Source organism: Chamaea fasciata, unplaced genomic scaffold (genome assembly GCF_029207755.1).
Source record: "Chamaea fasciata isolate MVZ Bird 193981 ecotype frontalis unplaced genomic scaffold, bChaFas1.0.hap1 SCAF_1, whole genome shotgun sequence".
Classification (NCBI taxonomy): domain Eukaryota; kingdom Metazoa; phylum Chordata; class Aves; order Passeriformes; family Sylviidae; genus Chamaea; species Chamaea fasciata.
Window position 1 is genome coordinate 104168512 of NW_027094086.1, and position 19811 is coordinate 104188322.

At 36.6% G+C, this 19811-nt stretch overlaps 1 protein-coding gene across 2 annotated transcripts in view; it reads left to right on the forward strand.

Moving 5' to 3' along the window:
- The window catches only part of PDCD6IP (programmed cell death 6 interacting protein), a 30257-nt gene extending 10711 nt beyond the window's left edge, over positions 1–19546 (forward strand). The window contains exons 4-18 of one of the 2 annotated variants that reach the window (XM_066191550.1): positions 566–693; positions 1285–1438; positions 4356–4456; positions 6139–6270; positions 7118–7340; positions 8081–8204; positions 8838–9015; positions 9426–9537; positions 10581–10750; positions 11496–11744; positions 13055–13189; positions 14072–14166; positions 15455–15587; positions 15952–16157; positions 16985–19546. In XM_066191550.1, the coding sequence (XP_066047647.1) occupies positions 566–693; positions 1285–1438; positions 4356–4456; positions 6139–6270; positions 7118–7340; positions 8081–8204; positions 8838–9015; positions 9426–9537; positions 10581–10750; positions 11496–11744; positions 13055–13189; positions 14072–14166; positions 15455–15587; positions 15952–16157; positions 16985–17150 (2306 nt within the window). In that variant the 3' untranslated portion in view covers positions 17151–19546. The remainder of the gene's footprint in view (positions 1–565; positions 694–1284; positions 1439–4355; positions 4457–6138; positions 6271–7117; positions 7341–8080; positions 8205–8837; positions 9016–9425; positions 9538–10580; positions 10751–11495; positions 11745–13054; positions 13190–14071; positions 14167–15454; positions 15588–15951; positions 16158–16984) is intronic. The other variant, XM_066191558.1, reaches the window with a different exon arrangement.
- Positions 19547–19811: the final 265 nt, after the last annotated feature.

Genomic DNA, 19811 nt, shown 5'->3' on the forward strand with positions numbered 1-19811 from the left:
CTTCTGCACAGTCCACACTGCTGTCTAGTGAGATCAAGTTTTAATAAAGTAAATCCTTAACTGTTTCAGTACATGTATAAAGAAGATATTTTTCAGTTTGAAACAGTAGCTTTAAAAGTGAAAAATTCCCTACATTTCAATAGATAGAAAACAGAACATGTAAAAGTCTTTGTAATTAGTCAGCATTGCAAAGTGATTATTGTGTGCAAGTTCATATTTCAGATGACCACTTGGTAATGCTTCAAGAGCCAAAAAGCTGCATTCCAATTAGAAAGACTTTGAAATTATTTTATATACCTTTACATGCTACTGCCTTTATGCTTTGTGTCACTTTCTGTAGTTGCTCACATGGAAACATTTTGTAGTAGTACTAACTTAGATTTTGTAAAGCCTTCAGAATGAAGGTGACTTCAACATGAAAAGTTAAGTAAGATTGGGGGTTTGTTTTGACTTGAAACTGTTGATACCTTTACTGGTGATAGTAGTGTTGGTCTCATTTGTAGGATGCTAGAGAACTGAAGTTTATTTTCTTAACAGTATGGCTAACTGTCTGTCTTGTCTGCAGCTCTGGCAAGTTTGGGATATGAGAAGACCTGTGTTTTGTTCAACTGTGGAGCACTGGCAAGCCAGATTGCAGCAGAACAGAATCTGGATAATGATGAAGGACTAAAAGCTGCAGCTAAGCACTATCAGGTACAGAGGCTCCCTGCTTCTGCTTATGAATTCAGAATTCATATTCTTAAAAGAGCAAACAAAGTATCTCTCAATTTTGAAACTATATACACATGTGTAAAAATATATATGTACATATTTTCCTACTCTTAATTGCAAGGATGGATTGGCTGTGTACCTGGTCTTGTCTCATATTTGTTTATCAGATTTGGAGGATATAATTCTGTAGAGTTCCCCATACTCCCTCCCTCAAGCGAGTTGGTAACTAAATATTCAGCTTAAGATTCAATAATTTCAGCTAGTATAAATTTCAGTTTTCACAAGTATTACAGTAATAATTTCTTACTACTTTCTGGAATGTGTTAAAATCTTAGGCTGTTAGGTGTAACCAAAATACCATTATTTATAGTCTGTCATGATAAGTGTCTCATTTTAAGTGGCTACAAGAACAAGAGGTCAGGTCACAAGGAGTTGTTTTTAGCAGGTAAACAATAAATGGGAGACTAAACACCAAAGAAACTTTTTCTTTGTATTTTTGTATGTATTATGTTTGTTAGTGAGAAAATGTATATGAAAAGAATGGATGATAATATATTATTTTGTTTTACTTAGTTTGCTAGTGGTGCTTTTCAACACATTAAAGACACAGTTTTGTCAGCCTTGAATCGAGAACCTACAGTGGACATCTCTCCAGACACAGTTGGGACTCTCAGTCTTATTATGCTGGCTCAAGCCCAAGAAGTCTTTTTTTTGAAAGCGACAAGAGGTATATTTTAGTTTTTGGCTTGTATATTTAAGTACATGTTACAACTTCCCCAAAAACTTAGAAGTGTTTTAAATTAATAAGAGCCTGTCAAGGGTGTTTCAGAAGTTTTTATGTTTGCCTTTTCTGATTCTCCTCATGCTCCTTGCAGGTCATTAAACACAAAATACAGATGTCCCTTAAGAATTTCTCTAAGGTTCACCTGACAGTGCAGGTCTCCTGCCTGCCTTTTTATGTCCAAAACCATTAGTCTTCATCTTTACAAATTATATCACTGGATTATATTTTTCCTTTCCCCCCTTGAAAACAAAAGGCATTCTCTGAAAGAGCTGAGAGTACTAAAAATGGTGCTTAAGGGGTTTTGGAAGTACTCCCCTCCTCCTCTGTCTAGGGAGTGATTTCACGAGAATTTAGAAAGAAATTACTGTGCTAGAAACAAAGAAGATTTTTCTAAAAGTTGAAGGGAACCAAATTCAGTTTGATTGCTTCTGCTTTTAACAGAAGAACTCTTTGACCAAATCTTTTAGAATGCCCAGATGATCTTGGGAAGGGAAATTCTGCAGGTAGAACAAAAAATTGTTTCTCAAGATGTTAAGGGTTGATTGTGACATGCACATTCAAACTCTATAGCTATCTTAATAGAGCTACTAGAGAACTTACTCTTCAAAGAAATTTTCAGTGGAATGGTACTATCTTTGATACAAAGCTTGTTACTCTTCTGCTCTCCTCTCTTTGTTCAGAAAAAGTTGTTCATCTAGAAGTTACAGATACTTAAAAGTAGAACTAAGGACTTAGAGGTCCGATGTGATTGCCCACAAATGTCTCTCTCCTCTGACATAATTTGGAGTACTTTGGAGGAAGATGTGGGTTATCTTAACTACGCTGTTTTGTGTCTTCACAGGGAAGATCCCTGAAAACTGTTGCAGCTTTTCTGCCTTCAGGAGAATCTCAACAAGAAACTGTTGTCCTTCAGCCAGTTGACAAATTATATTTGTTCTTTATCACTCTTATAGTCTCTGGCTGTTAGGATATTGCTTTGAAATAAATTTGTACAACACATGCCTGAAACGTTTCCTTCAGGAACGGAGCTTCTTGACAACATGATTAACTTCAAAAACCTATTTTTCAAGCGCAAATCCTTCAAAGTTAGATCTCGAAACAGAAATTAAGCTTCTTGCTGCATTGACTATTTAACTTGGAATTTTCTGGGTTTTCTCTCATGTGAAAAAGCCCATTTATCAGCTTACCAACTACAATGGTATTTCTGATAGAACTGAGTTTATCTAGAAGTTGAAAGAAAGCAGAAGCCAAGTTGTTCAGTCATACCTAACTTCATTACATAACTACAGGCCAGTTATTTTAATTTCTGACCCATTCCTAATGTTTTCTTTAAATGTCTTTAAATGAACAGGTTTGCTGTTCAGAATCAATGAATGTTTGCTTACATTGTAGCTGCAATATTTTAAAGATACCTGAGGAAAAACTAAAGCTTGTAATGGTGAAAGCTGTGTTCTGAGTTTTCTGCATGGGTAAATAAATCTCCTCTAACATTTTCATTGTTAATGGAAATGTAGTTAATATGCCAGTATTTTTTCCTTTCTTAATGGTCGTGCTGTAGGAAGGAGCTAACTACGACACACTTGATGGAGCTGGAAAGAAAAGTTATTTAAGTTTTTTGTGTGGTTTGATTTTATTAAATATGTACTGCACCAGACAGGAACATTCTAGCAAAGAAGAAAGGTGATATATCTCATAAGCTACTTTCTTCCAGTTTGTCCTCTAAATCCTGTTCCCCACTGAAAAGATCTTTCTAGCATACCTTAAACATGTTTACCTCATAGAAACTAAATATATTATATCACAACTCATATCTGAAATGTTGTAGGTGTGTGAATATGCTGGTGCGAGCACACCACTTGGGAATTCTTTTGCTTGAATTTTGGCAGATAAGCATACTCTGCAGAATTCTTAATCTCCCCATAGTCCACAGTCATGCTTATCAGTATGTCAATACCTAAGGGTCACCGGAATCAGCAGGTCCTTGTTTCTAAGGGCAGCTCTTCAGAGGGGACAACCCGCGTTTGCACTGATTGCCTGCCTTCTCTTGGTAGGCTGAATTGCTAGTGCAGGCCGGTGCCTATCTTTATCTCCTTTATAAAAGGAGATAGCCTCCAGCCTGCACTCCCGATAGTGCCTGCCACCTTTATAAAAGGAGATGGAAAGTTGCAGAATGTTCCTATTCTAGCAGTTCTGGCTTCAGGAACAGGATAGGGGTGTGAGGCAGGGGATACCGCTGCAGATAGGCACACACACTGATAGGAAGTAATGGATATGACTTTGAGGAGCTGTGGTTATTTATGTCTAGGAATGGTGTTTCTGCATCTGCTGTAAGCTAACAGTGGTGTGGGTTGCAATGGAAAGGACCAGAGTCTTCTCCTCTGTTGCAGTTTTTCAGAGTCCTAACATGGAACTGGGTTAGGAACAGATCCTGCTGAAAATAAAACCTATTTTGCTAACTAGAGTTCAGCTAAGTTCATTGACTATGTCTACACAAATGCTTGTGCTGGCACAAGGAAGGGCTGGGAGCAAGCTGCCAGAGTTGTAAGTGGGATTGTGGTGGCTTTTATTGGCAGCTTGCTATTTTTTTAAGGTAAAGCATCACTGTTTATCATGCATAAATACTTGCAGCTGCCAAATGATTGCTTGTGCAACTGCCTGGACCTTTGGTATCATGATTGAAGTAGAAATTCTGGAAACTGCTGCTGGATTTCAAGAGGGAAAAATGGGATCCCACCTTTGAGCTATAATGTAAAGCTGTACACTTAAAATGCAGTTATTGCTGTTTGAAGATGAAATAAATCAGTTGCAAAAACCAATGATGACCTTAATTGTTCTTTGTTTTTTCTCCTTCTCCCCACAGATAAAATGAAAGATGGTATCATAGCTAAACTAGCAAATCAAGCTGCAGATTACTATGGTGATGCTTACAAACAGTGTCAATATAAAGATACTTTGCCCAAGGTTAGTAACTCATGGAAATAATATGGGATATGTTGTTATTGTGAATAACTGTTATTGTTTATGATGCACTTAATGAAAGACTTACAATAAATATTCTCAAGCTGACATAGAGCTGCTTTTAAGGGAAATGAACCTGTAATTTGAATAACAGTGAAGAATCAAGGGGGCAAAAGAGTGTGGGGTTTTTTAAATAAGTAAGATCTTATTACATGTAGTGCATTTATTTGTAATGCATTTCATTAAAGTGAACTTGAAATGGTTATGGTGTTTTTTACAGATGCATTCTTAGAACTTAATGCCTTACTAAATCTGTTTTCAAGCTAACGCTTCCTATTTGGCCTTAATTGGCTTCTTAGTCTCAGTGTTTCCATGTGAAATTTGCTCTCATGTTGAATACTGCATGAACACAGAGGTACTGTTCACTCACCTGTTTGCAAAAAACATGACTGGAAGTCAGTCTGTGTCTTCTGTCCTTCTGCCTGGCTTCTCTTGCACTACCCACCCCAAAACAATCTTGATACTTGTAAAATATCCCAGTTTAATCTTGACTGTTCATTTGAATGCTGTTGGTTTTGGAAGAGGTAGAAAGATCTTCCTTGTGTTCTTTAAATGTTTCTCACGTTTTGTTCATGATGATTTTTGACAGGCAGTGAAATATTATAATAAAGCTATTGCTTTATGTTTTGTTGTTGTGTACCTTTCTAAGCTGTAGATCTGTTCTTTGTTCCAGTTGCAAAGTAATCTGTCAAATGGTTATTTGAAAGAATATAAGATTTGCTGGTTAACACCAGCTCTGAGAACAGTTACATGTTTAGGAGTGTGACATCAAGGTTGATTGGATGTGTTGAACTCCAGTTGCAAGGCCTTCCAGACAGCTTTGTCTTCTAAATGTACCCTTTTTTTTAATGTTATTTTTCCATCTCTGGGAGAGCAGCAAGTTTACACAAATGTGAAGAAGCAGGTCTTTGTATACTGAGGTCTTTAAAACATCACTCTGGTTTTCCAGTGCTCCTTGATTTAAGAAATAAAACAGTAAGGCCAAATCCTTGATCTAAGACCATGTCTGTACTGTGCGCTGCAGCGTAATCTTTTCTTCATGTCTTGGTTGGTACTCCTGCAAAGATAAGTGCATTTATATAAAGTCTAAAAATGACTTTAAAGTTGCTTTCCATGTCAATAGTTACTGGTCTTCTTTATTTGTTCCTTCCTTTCATAATTGTAGTTGCTTTCTTGGTAGGCCTGCTGCTGTTTTAAGTGTAATTACTTTGTTTAATTAAAAAACAATCAAGCCAAAAAAGCCCTAGAAGACCTATCTTTCCACCCACCTCCATTTCTTAAGAACACTGTCTTGGCTTTGTCTGGGGGTATTTGGGTGTGTTCTTGCAACTGTCCTTTCTACTACATGCATGTGTTTCTTATCTTTGGAGTAAATGTTGTGACTTCATGGCTTGAATTTAAATCATAGATTATCTAAAATAATGGACACCAAGAATTTTGCAACAAAATATTAAAAAAAAAATTCAATCCATGCAAAGCCACATGATCTCTGACATTTACCTCTATTGTTTTAACCTATCTAAACCATTAATTGGGTGATTCTAATTTCCTTTTCTTCTTCCTTTTTCTTCCTGCATCCCATGTTGAATGTGGTGGTTAATGTGGTTGGACTTTCCCCTGGTCAGTATTTTTATTTCCAGGAGGTGTTTCCTGTTCTGGCTGCAAAGCACTGCATTATGCAGGCCAATGCAGAATATCATCAATCTATCCTGGCAAAACAACAGAAGAAATTTGGTGAAGAAATTGGGAGGTTACAGGTGAGTAACTTTCTTCTCTGGAAAATATGGAAAAACTTTTAATCCTGAAAAGCTGGGTTGGAGATCTGAAATCCAAATAACTAAGAATGAAATATATTCATAAATTGTTGAGCATGTTTATCACATGAATTGAATTATTATCAGCTGCAATGATAAAAGGCACCTCACTAACTTTTGTAAAGATGTGTGTTAGTGATTTTGGGGCAGTTTGATACTGCTTGACATGTTAAATTCTGTCTTTACGATTGCATAGGCTTACTATCTCAGTACAGCTAATATGATGGATTTGTTGATAAATTTTCCTATGTAACATTATTAAAAATCCCCATAAGGTTAAAATTCTACCTGATCTACACCTAGTTATTTTGCTGGTATCCTTCTTTAAATCTGAGTAATTTTTAAAAATTGTGCAACAGTTCTCTTTTTAGTATTTTTAGTTCTGGCCCCCCTCCCCCCCCCCCCCAATATCTGGTTTCTAGAGGGACTCAGATAGAGGTGCTGTAATGAATAAGGACATCTCATATTTTAAGTACTGTAGAGAAAAAAAAATGGCTAAAATGAACTATTTCCTACAAGAGTCTGGATCTTTTGGAAAATAAATATATTAAATGCTGCTTCAACTGAATGTGAAGATCCATGTCACTGTGTATCTACTGATATGCAGGAAATTCTACAGACTTATATAAGATGATTGTGTTGACATCAAGAAAATTACCATTATGCATTTATCAACTCAGTGCAGAATGGAGCTTGATACTTTTTTGTATGCTCATCTGTTTTCTTAAGGATATATGAAAGGGAGAAAGAAAATGTATTATTTTAACTGTATTTTAAATATTTTTTTTAGCATGCAGCAGATTTGGTGAAAACGGTGGCATCTCGCTATGATGAATATATAAATGTTAAAGATCTGGTTGACAAAATCAACCGTGCCCTTGCAGCTGCCAAAAAAGACAATGACTTCATTTACCATGACCGGGTTCCTGACCTGAAAGATTTGGAGTCCATTGGAAAAGCCAGTCTTGTGAAGTCTACTCCAGTTGTTGTTCCACTCAGTCAGAAATTCACAGGTAAGCTACGAGTGTGCAGTGCATAGGGTAATTGTTACCTTGTAGAACACACGGCCAACACAGTTCATTTGTACCATGCAAAAATAAACATTTGCTTTTTGCATTCTATTGAGGGTACAGCTGTGCTTTTGAAACTGCTGTTTTTCTTCTGCAGGTTGTTGTTGTTCTTGATGATAAGTGCAATAAAGCACAGGTTGAAACTTCTTACCTGAAATACATGATTCTCTTAAAGATCTTTCTAAGATTTTCCCAGCAATTGTATTTTCTATCTTAAACGAATCTTTTTAATTTCAGAAGGAAAAGTTCTGTAGGGGATAGTACCAAGTTTTACAGTATTAACTGACCTTGTTGCTGGTCTCCCATAAAGTTGAAAAATTTCAGTTTGTTGACTCTACAGATGAGTTGTGAAGAAATTCTCTCTTACCTTTCTCATATTTTTCCTTTAATGAAACAAACTTAGAGATGAAATCTTAAGGCAAATCTGATTTGTAACTTTATAATTGATGTGAATATATTGTCTTTAAATTATTTTGAACTCAGTTCAGCCTTAAAAACCGAAACCTAAAGGCCTTTAAAAATAGATTTTTGTTTTTGAGATGTCTTGGGGAATAGGAGGAGAGTATCTTAAACTGTTTAGGTCAGTCTCTGCAGTACAATCTGTACGAAAAAAAGCTGTGAAGATGTTTGTGCGTTTACTTTTCATAATGCAGCTTGTGTAATATATACTACTTTAATTGCAGACCTGTTTGAGAAGATGGTTCCATTGCAAGTCCAGCAATCTGTGAGTGTTTATAACCAGAGGAAGGCAGACCTGGTGAATAGGTCAATAGCCCAGATGAGAGAAGCCACAAATCTGGCAAATGGGTAAATATGGCTTCTTGTTAAGTTTCTCAAGAGGGATTGTGCAGGGCCTGTAAGTCCTGGGTGCCTTGCAGCCTCCAGATATCCACATTATAGCAGTGTTTTTTCATTACTGTATGGTAGGCTGGCAAACTTAAACTGTAACAGGGGATTTAGAACTACTTTTCTGTAGGTGTTAAATCTGAAAGCTTATTAAAAACAAGTAGTATTTATTTTTCTTCTATCTTTCCTCATTTTTTAGGAGTCCAGCACTTGCTCAGAAAAAGTTCCAGTGCCATTAATCTGGACAGATTTTCATATTCCAATGATCATTAAAAAAAAAAAAAGAGTTCTTTAAAATAAATAATTACAAAAAAATTGTACCAAGCTGAGAGACAGCAATGTAACTTTAGGCACTTATTTCTTTTGTGTACCAGTCACTACCTAAAATGTTTGCCATGTTTTGTAAGTGCTAAAAGACTAGGATTTCTTTACCTTTTTAAGAGCTTTGAAATGTATTTTTAGTGAGGTGTACGTTCGAAATTTCAGCCTAGGCATGTTACACCCCATTTCCATTATAATCGACTGTGTGATTGTTTAGATTGCAGTGTTATTTTCAGGATAAAAGTTGTTTATTTAACATGTTGACTTTTTCAGTGTGTTGGCTTCCCTCAATCTTCCTGCTGCTATCGAAGACGTGTCTGGTGATACTGTTCCTCAGTCTATTTTGAACAAATCTAAGTCTGTGATTGAGCAGGGGGGAATTCAGACTGTTGATCAGCTGATCAAAGATCTGCCTGAACTGCTGCAAAGGAACAAAGAAATTCTAGATGAAGTAAGGCCAAAACCCACTACACTAAAGCATCCTTAAAATACATCTCCACTGAATGCTTTGCTTTAAATGACAATAGAAAAAGTGCAGAATTATTCAAATGCATGTAACTTTAATAACACTTTCAAAATATGTTACTTAAATATTCAGCCCATACAAAAACTGTGCTGTCACATGTGGATGTTTCCTTACAAATATTTTCTTTTTAAAAAAGTTGGTGGAGAGAGGGAAACATTAGGAAAACATTTTAAAGAAATATAAGTGATTTGTTCCTTTTCTGCCTGTTTTTTATTTGTCAAATTATATTTTAAAAGAATGTATAGACAGTTTTTGTTTTCTACGCTAGCAACATATTTTGAAGCTATTTTATGTTTAAAACAGCTCTTAATGTATGTAACATTTTACTTTTGCAGTCTCTGAGATTATTAGATGAAGAAGAAACTACAGACAATGACCTGCGAACAAAATTCAAAGAACGCTGGCAGAGAACACCATCCAATGAACTGTATAAGCCTCTGAGGGCAGGTAAAGTCCATGTGTCATGCTTTGGGTTCTAAAGATGTCCATAGTGTAAATTAAAGTAGTTTATCAGTACTCTGATATTATCTATAAATTCACCAATTTCAGTTTGAGGCAGGTTATGCCAAAATATCCTGATTGCAGTCTGCGCTGTTAATTGGAGCTGAAAGAGGATGTGACAGCAGGGAATTTGCTGCTGCTTTTGCACCCTTGGTGTGTGTGTGCATGTTGCATATAGGTAAAGCCTTATAAAATAAGAGCCTTGTTACCATTGTAAAATCATGGCTTGGGCCTCCTACTTAGGCTAAGTAGCAGGGAACTATGGGAGAGTGACTCAGCTGGAATAAGGGTAGAGAGACATGAGAGATGTGCTACATGGCTGCCAAATGTCCACATTGTGGTGTATGGTGGTTGGTTGACTTGGACTTGTGACTTAAAACTCTGTGAACTGATAACCAGCTAACTGCTTAAAAAGGCCAGGTTTTTGCGACAAAGGGGGACTCTTGAGTCACTCTGCTTCATGCCACATGCATGCCGAGTTTTCAGAAAGCAAACAAATTGAAAAATGCCTGCCCTCCCAGTAATCTGTTTTTTTCCATCAGTGTATTGTCTCTTTAATCTAGTGGGGTTTTTTTCTCTTTTGTTTTGTTTTGTTTTTCCAGCCGTTAGGTCAAACTACTTAAGATAATCGCTATAGCAGGTTTTCTGTGTGCTTAATATGTGTTGTTTTTTCATGCTAACGAGGGACTGATACCACTGACTTGGTCATGCAAAGTTACAGAGGTTTAAATCTGCAGAGTAGCTCAAACCAGTGTTCATTTATATTCTTTTGTATGCTTCATTGGAGAATTAATATAGGTGCCTAGTTTATGCACTTTTTAAAACATAATTCAGAAGCCTAAATTTTATATGAAAAATCTTACATATTGTGCAGGCTTATAAAAATGTATGATGACTTGCTGAAAAGCACAAAAACTGCTCCAGGTGCAAGATTGGATGAAACAAGTTTTGAAATGATATAAACTCTCTTTTTTTTCTTCTGCCCCCAGAGGGAGCCAATTACCATAATATTTTGAATAAAGCTATGCAAGCAGATGGGCAGGTGAAGGAGCGCTATCAGACTCATCGGGATACTATTGCACTTTTGTGTAAGCCAGAGGCAGAACTCAATGCAGCTATTCCTTCTGCCAACCCAGCAAAAACACTACAGGGAAATGAGGTAAAGCAGTGAAATCTGTTTCTGTTTTGAAAAGAAGTGCTATTCATCTAACAAAGTAAACTTGCATGAATTGGTAAGCTGATCCTTAGCTGCTCTTGTTTCTATCTCAGTTGATACATGAGGTAGCTATCATTTAGAAAAAAAGTTGTCTTATGTTTAAAATCTTCTTAAGCATAGTTTGTTACATTTAATGTGAACAAAGTCAATCACCATGGTCAGCAAGACTGGTTGCCTATTATGAAAGGAGCAGTGAATATTTTTGTTATGTAGGGAAGTGAGATGTAATGCTTGTGTTCTTAGGATGACATAAGACATGGCTCAGTATTTTAAAGTATTAGGCAATTACACCGGTTTGCTTTCCAAGAGGTTAATGGCTTATCTAAAGCATTATTATTATTTTCCTCATAGTAACGATTTGAAGTCAGTGGTTTTTGCTGCTATCTTTGAGTATCCTATTGGAAGGTATCTGATCAACTTAGGAAATCCCAAATATTTTGCTGTAATTCAGTCTTACTAGCAAAAGCAAACCTGTAGAAGAGAATGTAACTTGAGAAATGCTTGAAGATCTTTTGTTTGGTTGCATTTTGTCCTGGTTTCTCACCTTAAACACATTCATAAACAAATACTCATGCAGAAATATGGCCAGCATCAGTCAGGAGTGCAAGATGGAAACAAGTTATTAATAGGTTATACTTCCCCAATAGTTCCTCTAAACCTGCTAACTTAGGACATTTATATTGCCTAGGTTGTTAATGTCTTAAGAACTTTGCTGGCCAGTCTGGATGAAGTTAAGAAGGAGAGAGAACAGCTGGAAAATGACCTGAAATCTGTAAATTTTGACATGACAAGCAAATTCCTGACGGCACTGGCACAGGATGGTGCTATAAATGAGGAGGCTATCTCTGTGACTGAATTGGACAGAATTTATGGAAGTTACACACAGAAAGTGCAGGAGTCCCTAAAAAAGCAAGAAGAACTTCTCAAAAACATTCAGGTACAACACTTTGCATATTTTCCTTTCTCCTAAACTAAGAGCAATGATACTTCTACCTGTCTAGTACTTTAGAAGTGTCTTACTTCGCTTTCTAGTTTGTTTTGCTTTTTATTCTGTCATATGTCAGTTGATACTCCTTTATGCCTCAATCACTGAAAAATACAAAGATGTCTTTGTGTTCACTTGAAAGAAATGGGAATATTTAGCAGGCTCTCCCTACAGCTCCAGTGTAAATTCTTGTGGACCTTTTCTTGGCACAATTCTACAGATGGTTTTGTCCTTGAAATAAGCTTAAGTGGTGTGTTAAAAAGTTTCTGGATTTGTTTTTTTTTTTCCCCTCACTCCATTTTAATTCTTTCTGGGATAATAGGAGACCTGTCCTTACTGTCTACTAGAAGACATTTTGGATCTCTGAAGTACGGCTTGATTTATTCCTATTTGCTCTTTACAATATATGCTTGACTTCCAGTATATGCAGAGCTCATTGAAATAAAACTTAATAGTATTTCCCAAAGTTTATTTATAAATTCAGCCTTAATTTATCAGAGGCAGGTACCTGAAACATCTGGCTAAAAAGGAAGTCTTAGTGCTTGGAGAAAAGATAATGGCAGCTTGAGTAATATGGAGACCTTTTCCTGTAGGGAAAACATTTTTTCTTAAATGACCATAAGACACCATGTTTAGCAAGGATTTTTTATTTGGATATTTTTTAGCACAACATACTTAAAAAATCTTGATGAGTATTGCTTTAATGTTTGAATGTCCTGGAGTTCAACTTTGTTGGCTTCTGGCAGTTGAAACAGTCTTTTTTAAGTTTGCTTGTTTATTTTCCTGAAAGAAATGAGATGTAAATAGGTGATCCTTCTGTAAGTTTTCCTCTTCCCTGTCCTTTTCATAGCTTGCCAATGTCAACCAAATCTGAAGTAATGCTTCTTAAAATACTGACTTTCAGTATGATTTTATAAATATCAATGGAAGTTAGTACACGAGAGAGCCTAATTAGTATAGGCTTGGAAAGACAGCCTGCAGGATGAGCTTGAGTATCATTAAAGGCAGCCCACAACAGAACAGGTAATTAACTGGCAATACCTACTGCCATTGAGTTAACATATGTACAGTTCTGAAATATACCTTATAATAGTCACTGTGCTTGGCAGGTAGCAAGTACAGTGTGGATGGGGGATGAGAAAAAGCAGGTAGTGGGGAAAACAGAAGCAATGAGTAAGAGGAAAAAGAAAACAAAACACACAGAATCTTACGTGAAACTAGCTTGCATTATTTGCACTGCTTATTTGTTTTCTTCTTTTAAGAATGCGTATCAGGATTTTTCAAAGATGAAACAATCAAACAACGAATCTAATTTAAGAGAAGAAGTCTTGAAGAACTTAGCTGTAGCAAATGACAACTTTGTGGAACTTGTAGCCAATTTAAAAGAAGGCACAAAGGTATGGTAATGCTTAAGGGGTTGAAATAACATACAATGAGATGTGAATCAAAAATCGTAATACACGGAGACATGGTAGCTGACAGGTGCATTTTTGAGGATTTTGCTGCTGAAGCAAGGACTGTGAGTTACTTGAATTTTGATTGTTTCAAGAGCTGTGAAATGCTTCTTTGTTCCTATCTGAAAAGTAAGCTTTTCTGAGCAGTAGGGTAAGCTGTTAATTACAGCTGAATAAATGATGCTGAAGCACCCACATGAGACATTTTATCTGAGAAGTTCTTTCATCTGTTCTCCCAGGGTATTTAATCACCTTATAAAATTGGTGTTTTAAATGTTGTTACTGCATATATGAGAAATAATAAGGAGAGCTGAGCTGTATTTAGCTTGGATTTTTTTGATCTGGGCTTCTGGAAGATGTCTTATGGCTTCTGTACTAAGTATTTTTTGCTGGTTTTTTGATAGCCCATTAGACGGAGAAAACCCCAACCTCTGAGATATCTATACAAATGAAATGCACGGAACTGAGAGCAATAAAATCAAAAATAAACATTTATCCTTTACAAAAATAAACAGTTAATCACCAGAAGTGATCTAGTTTTGCTCTGGTTTTAATACATATTTTTAGTTATCCTAAACTATTTTTATATTTACACACACACAAACCCCCATAAAATTCTCTGATATTACAAGAATAGGCAACAACAGCTGAGTAATCTTGCTTTTGAAAAGCTTAATAGAATGTACTAGCAAACTTTATTGGAATGGCAGGTTCTGAGCACTGTAATACTGCAACACCTATAGCTGGATCAATATGTAGAAGTATGCCAGCATGGAATGTGAAAGAGTTGATTGAGCGTATTGTGTTTTTATTTCTCTTTACTAGTTTTACAATGAGCTGACAGAAATCCTGCTGAAATTCCAGAACAAGTGCAGTGACATTATCTTTGCTCGCAAGACTGAAAGAGATGAATTGCTCAAGTAAGATTTAAATGTTTTGTTTAAGCATTGCAGAAATGTTAGAGTATTTATCAGAAAATTATCTTTAGGACATGTTTATTATGGTACTTGATGAAATGAGAAAGGAAGAATAAGTGTGCTAAGCCTGTTCGTTCTTTACTTTAATCCTAGTCCTACTCTTCTCTCTCTTAGGAAAGTGATAGGGGAAATAAATGGAAAAATTTACTTTGAAGTCTGCTCTGCAGTTCCTATGTGCAGTCCAGTACAAATCTGTTTCATGTTATGCTTTCACTCTATTCTTTTCGGCATGTATTTGTTAGTGATTTTATTTTTTCTTTTGAGGAACTTCTGATTTCTGCACTCTGCTCCTGCTGTCAGTTTAGTTTGAGAAATTAGATGCTTCATCATATGATTTCCTTCCATGTGTTCAGTGTGATGGGGGAAAGCATGAGTATTCTACTACTGCTCTGTAGTCTGCCCTAGTCTCATACTTCATCATTGATTAGATATGTGGATCGCTTACAGTGGTGGGGAGGGAAGCAGATTTTGTCCTTCATGTGAGAAAGTGTTTGATGTTGTCATTGTTCTGTACATGAGATCAGACCTAGTATAGTATGTTTCAGTTTTGATTTTTAGGCTCTTCTCTTAATTGAAATTTGCCCTTTAATCAGTGTTGTTTAGCAAAGCACATAGCCTTTGATAAGAAAGGACTTGTTACTAAAATCTTGGTTAGTGGAACTGCAGCTGTTCTGTGTACTTGCTATCTTCGAAATGGGTTGCTCAACCCTCAGTTTTTACCTTTCCTAACTTGATCCTTTGTAGAATTGTTGTTTTTCATTTGGGCTCTGTGCTTGTAAACAAAGTCTAAGTTAAAACCCCTTCTGCCTTTGGCTTCCTACATTCATGTAGTTTGGAAGCTGTTAGGCTGCCTAACCAAGGCAGAGGTCTGCATGTTTCACATCTCTACTATGTTTACATTCTGTGTTAAGTCTGTAGGGTTAGTGTTGGTAGAATATTCGGCTGAGTCTTGCTGTGCTCTTTTACTGTTTTGGCTAATGTTGTGATCTATACCCAGTACTGAGTTAGAGCATAAAGACATTAGAAAATAAAAGTAACAGTTAATCAGAGAGTTGGCTAGAAGATGGTTTCTGTGGAAGTGATTTGGACTCCAAATTTAGTTTAAGCTAGCTCAGTGATGATCCTTTAAATATTAGACTAACTCCACTGCATCTTTTTGGCTTAACTTGCTGCAGTGTATAACAAACAATTCTCAAACTAAGCTGCATGCTTGCTCTTTTGTTTCTAATAGAGATTTGCAGCAAAGCATTGCTAGGGAGCCCAGTGCTCCCTCCATTCCGCTGCCCACGTATCAGACCACACCAGCAGCAGGAAGTAAGCCAGCAGCGTCACCTACTCCCACTCCAGCCCCGAGAACCATGATGGTAAATACATGCTACAGAATTAATGGGTTGAAAATCCTGGGTCTGTACTCGAGAACTCTAAACTGATCTGTAATTTGTGTGTATCACTCCTTACACCATATATTGGTGTAGTTGGAAATGTGTTGAAGTGAAATAGAGGGCAAAATCTTAAGGCTTTGCAGAAAGGTGTGTTATGTACTATCCATAATTTTTAGATTTGAAATTAAAAACTTACTGCTTTTTAGATGCTTTGCATTATCTGTATAGACGAAATATAGAGTGTCTGTTTAAAATGAAAATAAAAATCTTGTAATCATATAACCACAACTTTTGATTCCAAGACTTGGGTAAAGAAGCTGCAGGTTAATCCACTTTCTCTTCTTAGGGGACTAAACCACAGCCACCAGCACGGCCACCGCCACCCGTGATTTCTGCAGCAAGCAGTTCCTCTTCTGCATTAGCACCCTCTGGAACAGCTGCAGCTCCTGCTGCTGCTTCAACTCCTACTCCAGGAGCCAGTGCACCTGCAGCAAGCACTGCACCTTCACAGGCCCAGGGACCACCTTACCCAACTTATCCCGGATACCCAGGGTAAGTTACAGGAGCACTTAGGCAGATTTTTGTTATCCTGTTACTTAAAAGCACTTTTTCTTGTGTGTGACATTTTGACATTAGTTATTGTTGAAGTTGAAGATGTGTTTGCTGTTTGAGGCAAGGGGTTTTTTTGTTGGCTAGTTTCTTCGTTGGGGGATTTTTTGTTCTTTGTTAGTTTTAATCATGTAACTCTTGTAGGAATCATTTGCTTGAACCTTTTGTGGGAATGTTCATTTTAAGCGTTTATAGTTCATCTTCTTTAAAGGAGAAGGAAAATAGGGCTGCATTTCCTTAACCATGGTTTTTTGATTATTGCCAACACTTGCATAATCAATTGGTAGTGTTTATCTCAAAACTGTTGGCATATCTCATTTTTCAAGTCTTTAGTATGATACTAAGATAACGAAAAATACAGAGAAAATTCCAGCTGAGTAATGTGCTTTCTTCTCATGCTCTTTTCCATCTTCCTGGTATCATCACAAGGAATTGAAGGCAGCTGTGCTCTCCTTTGGTAGCAGGCTCAGCAAATGTTGAAATATGCACAATGTTATTAAACATTTGAGAATCAGTTTAGATCAGTTCTAGTTCCAGCAAGTTGCCTTAACTCCACCTTCTGTCTGCATTTCTGTTCCACACACTGTAATGGTTTTCATGTTTGCTCCTTGAAAGTTACCACATTTCCTGCTGCACTCGAAGCAAAATGAAAGGAAAGCATTTGTGGAGATTGCACATGTGTTTGTATCTATTAATGCGTTGTTTTTGTGAATTACTATCATCAGTGTTTTTCAACTCAGATGTTCTCTTCCCCCCCCCCCCCCCCACAGGTATTGCCAGATGCCAATGCCGATGGGCTATAATCCATACATGTATGGTCAGTATAATCTGCCATATGCACCCTCACCCGTGTACCAAACTCCTGGACAACCACCATATCCGCCACCTCAACAATCTGGATACCCTTTTCCTCAACAGCCTTATTATCAGCAATAATGTCTCTGCAAAGAAGCTCTGCTTGTTAAAATTTGGGAGAAATTGGCAATAAGTGTACTAAAACTTCTAGCTTCCATTAGTGTACCATACTGAACTGTATGCAGCTGTAACTCCTGTCTCTTGTTAACTGCTCCAAAATGTCTAGATCAGTTTTTATGACACTAAACTCTTTGAAAGATCTACTGAGTGGTTTAGACCATAGATTAATGCCAGAATTCGAGCCTAATTCAGCGGTCTGAGGCGGTACACTACATTTGGTTAGACCAGAAGATTTGTTTGCAAAAATCCTGTAAGTAACAAATAGGTTCAGACAAGAAAAATAAAGCAATGTGTGCACTGGGTGTGATATATTCTACAGAACCATATAGCATTTCCTTCTATACTCTATTGGTTTGTATTTTTTTTAGTTTAGTTAAAATATGCTATTTTGTCTAATAATCAAGGCCTTGTAAATCATCAGTAAAAAGAAATAAATTAAGAACGGTTTAAACACTTGGCATTCTCATTACCATAAAAATGTGTTTTGTGTGTCTCTAGATTGTTTCATTTGTCCCTTGACTTTCATAACATAAAGAAGTTCTCAAGGGTTTAGCCTTACAAGTGAATTTCCACCTCTGTTCCTTGATTCTGTATTTTTGTGACAGAATCTATAATTAACCCTTTAAGTGTTGGTAGATGAAGTCTTACAGGTAGAATTTTCCTTTAACTTTGAAGTGTATTGGACTGGAATACATTTATTAGTATTTTAAAAGACTGGTTACTGTCATCTGCAGGATACTATGTAAAAGAAGGGAGGGGAGGGTCCTCTTACAGGACCAGTGAGTAGTTGTTCAAACTTGTGTTTTCCAAAGAAATGGTGGTGGGAAATGTGTTATGGCTCAAAATAGGGCAACTGTTGATTGCTGGAGCTTTGCAGTTTGTTTTTTAAATGATTGCTTTTTTTTTCCCTTGAAAAAGTTGATGTATTCCCTCAGGGAGCTTGTTATCAATGGAAAAACTTTTTTTTGGGGGGGTGGGGGGAAGAAAACCTTGTAAATTAAAACACATTGAATGTTTACTCTTGGATTCATCATCTCAAGGGATAAATAACCTTGCACTGCATTTTACATAAGATAGCAAAGAATCTAAGTTTGGAGTTAATGGCTTCTACCAAATATTTGCTAACCATTTTCAGCCTTTTCTTTTTCTAACAGGCTTATCTAATGAGGGACTCACCTTTCATTTAGCCCTTGATAAGAGCTGGTTCTGTGGGACAGTTAATTTTCTTAATGCTGGCCTTACAGAATTACTATCACAGTACCTGTGTTACTAAAAGTTACTCCTTTGTTTTTCTATTAAAGTGCCTGATTAAGATATCGAGGTATATTTTAGTGTAGGTGTTTAGAGGTGCCAGTTACTGTAGCATCTGGGTGGAAACCTCACTGGATCATATATATTCTTCCTTATAAAGAAAGCAGCATTTGTATTCATATGAGCTCCTTTCTTTCTGTCTCAAGTTCCTCTTGCTGTGTGATCATCCCGATTACTGTGTGAAGACTCCTTGTCTTTAATACTCGCTAACCCCCATAGAAAATGTGGATTACAAGGTAGAAATAAGCACCCCTCATAGAACTTACTGAGTACCTAATTCTAAACAAATTTATTAATCTGTAGAAGCTCAGTGATGTGGGGAACATGATGGAGTAAGGGAATACAGCACTGTAGATGAAACCGCTGCACAAAGACAGGTGCTTTGCATTTCTTTATAAACATTGCTGAATGGGGTGGCACAGAAACCTCTCCATTTTCTTTTTCCCTGATGAGAAGACATGAGGCAAGCGAGGACAATGAGAAACAGCTAGGAAGATAACTGTTTGGAAACAGCAATCAGAACCTGATTTTATTCTAACTGGAAAAACAGTAGTTTTCCACTAATTTCACTGTGTCAATGTGAGCAAGTGCAAGTCTAATGCAACTTTTTAAATTCTAAATTTTTAATATGCCATGGGCTGTAGGTTTTTCAGTTCACATATTAGATGCATTTGAGCTGTTGTGTAAGTTTGTTTCTAGTGCCTCAATTGATAAAACTTATTTTCATGCTGTATAAAAAAAGTCATTTGTTCCAGCATACAGATTCTTAGAACTGAAATTTCCTTTTTAAAATTTCATAGATCTGGAATTACTGTCAAAACATTTTTCCAGTTGTGTTCCTGCTTGCTTTAGTCTATTATTTGAATATGTGTAGAAATCTATGCATTTATGTTCAGTTTTTCTCCTTTTTTTTTTTTCCTAAAGAGAAGAGAAAAATCCAGAGACATGTTATGTATTTGCTTTTAAGCATGCAGTTGTCATGACTTTGGTTGAAATGTTACCTTGTTCTTCTATAGTTTATTAAAAAAATCAGTTAGAAAACCCGATTTCATGGTGTTTCTCTTGAGTCCTTTGGGTTCAGACAAGTGTTATTTTGGAAAGGATGGAAGCAAGTTATGGGGTCCCAAGAATGTTTGTGCTGTGGTGAAGGCCTATCAGCGACAGCTGCTCTGTAATGACAGCCACATTCAGATCCTGGTAGTTGTATTTATTTCCAAAGCTGGTGGAGAGTATTTCCCTCTGTTTATATGAGGAGGAAATCATTAAGGTTGATTCAATGGTTCTGTGCCTTCAGAAACTTGTATTCCAAGT